The sequence below is a fragment of the Artemia franciscana genome, chromosome 13 (assembly GCF_032884065.1).
Source record: "Artemia franciscana chromosome 13, ASM3288406v1, whole genome shotgun sequence".
NCBI classification, from domain to species: domain Eukaryota; kingdom Metazoa; phylum Arthropoda; class Branchiopoda; order Anostraca; family Artemiidae; genus Artemia; species Artemia franciscana.
Window position 1 is genome coordinate 42,984,903 of NC_088875.1, and position 6,000 is coordinate 42,990,902.

The 6,000-nt window shown below is 34.6% G+C and overlaps 1 protein-coding gene across 4 annotated transcripts in view; it reads left to right on the plus strand.

Annotated features, from left to right (window-relative positions):
• Positions 1-5,784, plus strand: part of LOC136034964 (zinc-regulated GTPase metalloprotein activator 1-like) — a 157,375-nt gene extending 151,591 nt beyond the window's left edge. For all 4 annotated transcript variants that reach the window (XM_065716518.1, XM_065716522.1, XM_065716519.1 and 1 more), the window contains 2 exons: positions 1,957-2,107; positions 5,703-5,784. In XM_065716518.1, coding sequence (XP_065572590.1) covers positions 1,957-2,107; positions 5,703-5,764 — 213 coding nt within the window. In that variant the 3' untranslated portion in view covers positions 5,765-5,784. The remainder of the gene's footprint in view (positions 1-1,956; positions 2,108-5,702) is intronic.
• Positions 5,785-6,000: the final 216 nt, after the last annotated feature.

Sequence of the window (6,000 nt, forward strand, 5' to 3'; positions counted from 1 at the left end):
TATATATATATATATATATATATATATATATATATATATATATATATATATATATATATATATATATGTATGTATGTATATATATGTTAGGCCTATCTAAGCTTGTGATAGTCATTTCGCAAAGATAACTCTTATTTTATCGACATAAATTTTGAAATAGAAATCAATAAATACAAATACTTTGGAGTTTTCATAAACCCAAACCTTTTTGTACCAAATGCTTCAATTTCTAATACTTTAACGCAAGAAAAAGTTGAAATGTGTTCCGCTTGTGAAAGTGCTTCCAGACGAATAAATTCGCTTACGCTCCCGTTGAGACTACATTTTACTGGTTATTATCGAGCTTACGGTCAAACTTAGCATTTTGCAACGGAAGGTAATCAAGTACGAAACATAGTTAAAATTTTTGCAAATTTACGGGAACAGAAACGTAAAAATGGATGAACTTGAAGGAAAACCTCTATTTTTTTTAAGAAAATAAATATACTTGCGATAAAAGAGAGACTGACCACAAAAGTACAGTTAAAATACAGATTTTATCGGAGTCTTCGACCAGAAGCTCTCTGATCGAAGACTCCGATCGAAGCTGAGGCTGGTCGATCAGAAGCTGGTCGAAGACTAACTTACGAACAGGTGAGCGGATCTTAATGAAATTTGATATATAGAAGGATATCGTGTCTCAGAGCTCTCATTTTAACTCCCGACCGGATCCGGTGACATTAGGGAGAGTTGGGGAGGAGGAGCCTAAAATCTTGGAAAACGCTTAGAGTGGAGGGATCGGGAAGGGAGAAAATAAGCACAAGCCCTAGATACGTGGTTGACATAACCAGAACGGATCCGATCTCTTTGGGGGAGAAAATAAATATACTTGCGATAAAAGAGAGACTGACCACAAAAGTACAGTTAAAATCCAGATTTTATCGGAATCTTCGACCAGAAGCTCTCTGATCGAAGACTCCGATCGAAGCTGAGGCTGGTCGATCAGAAGCTGGTCGAAGACTAACTTACGAACGGGTGATCGGATCTTAATGAAATCTAATATATAGAATTATATCGTGTCTCAGAGCTCTCATTTTAACTCCCGACCGGATCCGGTGACATTAGGGAGAGTTGGGGAGGAGGAGCCTAAAATCTTGGAAAACGCTTAGAGTGGTGAGATCAGGATAAAACTTGGTGGGAAGAATAAACACAAGTCCAAGATACGTGACTGGCATAACTGGACTGAATTTGCTCTCTTTGGGGGAGTTGGGGGATTCGGAAAAATTAGAAAAACTGAGGTATTTGTGACTTAAGAACGGGTGACCAGATCTTAATGAAATTGATATATAGAAGGAACTCATGTCTCAGAGCTCTTATTTTAAATACCGACCAGATCCTGTGACACTGGGGGGAGTTGGAGGGAGAAACTGGAAATCGTGAAACTTAAGCTATCTTTATCTTACGAAAGGGTGATAGGAATAAATCTTATGTTAGAAAAATCTTATGTGCCAGATGCTCCATTTTTAATTCAAATTGGATCCGGGGACATAGAAGGCTGGAGAGGGGAAGCAGAAATCTTGGAAAACGCTTAGAGTGGAGAGATCGGGTGAAACTCGATGGGAAGAATAAGCACATGGATACGTGATTGATATACTTGGAACTGATCCTCTCTCTTTGGGGGAGTTGAGGGGGTTGTTAATTCGGAAAAATTAGGAAACCTGAGGTATTTTTAATTTACGAGTGGGTGATCGGATCTTCATGAATTTTGATATTTAGAAGGACCTCGTCTCTCAGAGCCCTTATTTTAAATCCCGACCGGCATTAAGCCTCTGATTTTCCTTTTAAATCAATCTATTGATTCTTAGAATATTGCTAGAGCTCTTGCCGTATGAGCTCTTGGCTCTTCCGACCTTGTCACGATTGCCATATGTGCTGTTTGCTGTTGTCTTTTTTACAATTTTTCTAATTTTCTTTTAGGGTATTTTGGCTCATAGCTCACCGAGCGGCTTGCCAAATTTAGAATATTCATTATTGCAAGCTGTCTACGAAACCTTTGATTTCATTTCAGTTGAAAAGGAAGCAATCACGACGGAAATTTCGAATGAAAGTTGTAGGATAATCTTCATAGGTTCGTATCAGCGATTTTTTTCATTTTAAAAACTGGAAGTTAAATGAAAGCGTGCTAATTCACAAAGAATGCAGAATGAAGTGTTAAAGACATTTGAGGCGTAAATTTATTATGCTTCAGTTATCAATCAACATTTAGTGGAAGTTGAAGGAAAAAAAAGGAGAAACCGGAAAAATTTATTCACTCAATGTTAGAAAGAAAAGCAAAAAGACATAACAAATAAAATTTGTCTAAGGGTATGTATGTAATTAATGTATTGTATGTGCTTAGGGTAACATTCATTCTCAAGGAGTATACATAATAAGATATTAAATAGCCTGTATCTCAGTGTTACAATAAAAAAGAATAGCGATCCAGCCGTGGCGGCAATGGCGGTTACTAAGTCTGTGTCCAGGGGGGGGCTTACTGGTTTCAATCCCACCCGCTCGAAATTATTTTTTGACTCGTAAAATAGTATCAAAAATGCATATAAACAAATTTGATGTATTTTTTTAAGTTTTTCTTTTAACTCAAATGCCAAAAGTACTCTTCAAAACATGCCAAAAGTTAATTCCCAGTTTTATAGCTAATTCTAGCAACTACATTGACATTAAACACGTGTTGAAATTGCAAAATTTAGTGACAAATATTTGCAAATCGTTTTATTGATTAAATAAGAAATAAAAAGGGTATTTTCTGTTCTTTTTTTTTTAATTTGAATGAGCCTGTGCTAATACACAATTAACGAAGAATGTAATACTAATTATGTTAGAGTTGTAAACCTTGTATCGCTCTATCACTTCGATGGACAAACCAGATAGTCTATTTTCTTCAGGTATCCTATTTATTATTTTTTTCGGATCCCGTTGTTCTCTATTCCTTACATTTTTTGTTTTTGTCTTTGGATTACCTTTTTTTTAGAATATTTTATCTTTACGTTATTGCTTAGGGCCAAATTTTCGAGCTTTGCTCTCTTGTTGGTATGCTATTACGCACTTTGCATAGTGCTATACACTGTTCTAACTCATCAGCAGTAAAAGTTTTACTGCTGATGACGAACACTGTATATGTGTTCGAAATATCCAGTTAAATAATTTTATATCTATTCACTGTCAATAAAAAGGTTTCATCCCTATTTTGAACTGTTTTACTTTCGTATAACACTATTATACACTGTTCTAACAGTGTATAACAGTGTTCTTACAGTGTCATACATTATTCTATGTAGTGTTTTATGCTGCTCTACCAGTAATCTCTTCTATATGTTGTGAACCATCTTAAGGATTTAAAGGTGTGATCCAAAACAGTCATAGAGAGCATTGAAGTGTATGCTTCTTTTGTTTATTTTGTTTTTCTATTCTATCTTCTTTCTTTCTTATTTATCTCTCTTTTCTTCTTTTCTCACTTTACCCTTACATGCACTGGCGGATTGGGGGGGGGGAGACCCTGGCCTCCAAGATTTTTTCTGGTGCCCTCACTCACTGTTTTTTTCTGTTTTCACTTTATTTTTTTAAACTTGGTCAATTATTGGCACCCTTGTCACATTGCCCTCCTCCAATAATTTTGCTCTAGATCTGCCCCTGCTTACGTAAGGTGAATGTTTTCTTCGGAATTCTAAGGAGGTTTCTAACGAGAGGAGGTAAAGTTCTTTCAAAGCTGCATAACTCCGTTCTGAATAACTCACAGGCTCATACATGGGAATTTTATTTTGGAAAAGTTCGAAACATTCAGAATATAGCACATATTTGAAAGCCAAAACACGGGTGGATTGTGTGGAAGATACAAGAATTTATAGGAACAACTGCAATAATATTGAGGGTTTAAGGGAAGGATAGGGGTATAAAGAAAATCAAACCTACGTATATGCCCAACAACTCTTATCAACTTCTTTTTATTTTACTATAAAACAACCAGCTTTCAAAGCTTGACATCACCTTCCCTGGCTTTTTTTCCTTCGTTTTTTTTTCTTTTTTTTTTTCATTTGCTACTGTCAGAAGCACAAGCATTCGGTTCCCGCACGCTTGTTATTATGACGGCACATTTCTGTTTTTTTTATGTATTATTTTTTTTAGTTTATTCAAATTTTAAAAGTTTTTTATAGCCTAATTTGATGGCCATGCCCTTAATTCTAAGGATTTGGTTACCCTTTGTTTTGCTCATGCCTGTCTAATCACTGCAGCCTGTCTTGTAGTGGCGCTGTTAATTCTTTACTTCTTTATGCTAAAAGAAAGTTTGCTCGGGAATTAGGAGTCATTGAAAGTGTCTTGTTTTTAAATTTTCATCTAAGTCCTAACAAAAAACTAGGTACTTGTATGATATGTCGACCACAACTATATCATACAAGTACCTATGTTAAGAAAACAATCCTTACTTCATAATATGCAAGATAATCATAATTAACACATTTTGCAAGCAGCTCCGCTTTACTTCACCCCCAGATCCCCTGATTTGTAAATATATAGCCCAAATTTTATATTTTCCATCTATACGAATCAGTTGTTTCAACCTGTGCACCTGTAAATTGATTCAACTGTGACGCAACAAAAACTGAAAAACAAGTCACAGTACATTTAAAATATATAATTTGAGCTGTACATTTGCACATTAAGGGGGTCGTGGTGGGGTGGGCTAAAGTATAGCGAGACTGTGTACAAAATGTTTTGACTGTAATTATTCTGCATGTTATGAAGTAAGAATTGTTTATTAGTATAGTTACTAGCCGTGGTCGATATATCATAAGTACCGAAAGCTCCTCTAGAGAGACTTCATAAACCAGATTGTTCCCCGTAAGTTCATCTTTCTAATATACCTAATGCAAGATACTTTAAAGTTTATCCTTTTGTTAGCTGGTTTCTTTTTACTAGACCTCTCGCGTGAGTTATAATTTAGGTATGTAGAGTTGTTATCTTTTTGATATGCCTAATAGAGGACATTTTAAGTTGCATCCTTCTTTATAAGTATATCCTTCACTAGATTCCCTGCATGAGTCATAATTTGGGTATGTAAAGTTGTTATCCTTCTGATAAACCTTACAGGATATTTTACAGTTTCCTTTTGTATAACCATTATGAAAAATCCGGAATACAACTTTTAATGAAAAAGCCTTTCACATGCGGTTATCCAACTCATGGTAATAGCGAGCGTCAAATTTAAAAAAAAGAAACATTGTTGAAAACTTTGTAAAAACATTTCTAAAAAATCTTTCTAAAAACATTTGGCAGCACATAGCTTAAGAAGATATAGCTTTCCTTTGAAGGTTTACTTGTCTTTGAGATTTAAAAGATTAATAATGTTTTGGTTTTTATGGGTGAAAAGTACTGTAAAATTTAACTAAATAGTCTTGTTTAAGGTTTTTTGCTTTGTTTTGAATCAGCTAAAAGAAGAACCTTAGAAATTCGCGGTTTTTGTATGAATTCATCCAGGGCAAAAAAACGTTCTTATTTTGGCGTCCTTTGTATCTTAAGTGGGGTTCAGCTTCCATTCAACGACGTTGTGATTAATCTTTTTTCTATATGTATCAGTTATTTGGGAGGTTGAAGTTGTCTTTCTATGTTTGTTTCTCTGTTTTTTGCTAGTATTATATGTTATCTCTCATGTTCAATTTTTTCTTTTTCAGGAATCAATTTGGACAGGAATACAATTGAAAATCAATTAAGATTGTGTTTTATCAATAAATAATTAAACTTCTTACCTTCTTGTTTAAATTTTACAAATTGCCATATCAAGATTTGATTTTCTAAAAAAAATGAAATTGTAAAATTTTACGAACATCAAGTTAGGGCTTTAACTATGCACACATTGAATAAAGGGCAACCTCAATTGAACATATCCAGTTGGCCTGTTAGATGGTATGTTGAGTAACATAAGTTTTACAAGTGAGCGGAAATGCAGAATTTTTCCATGCAGACTCATGG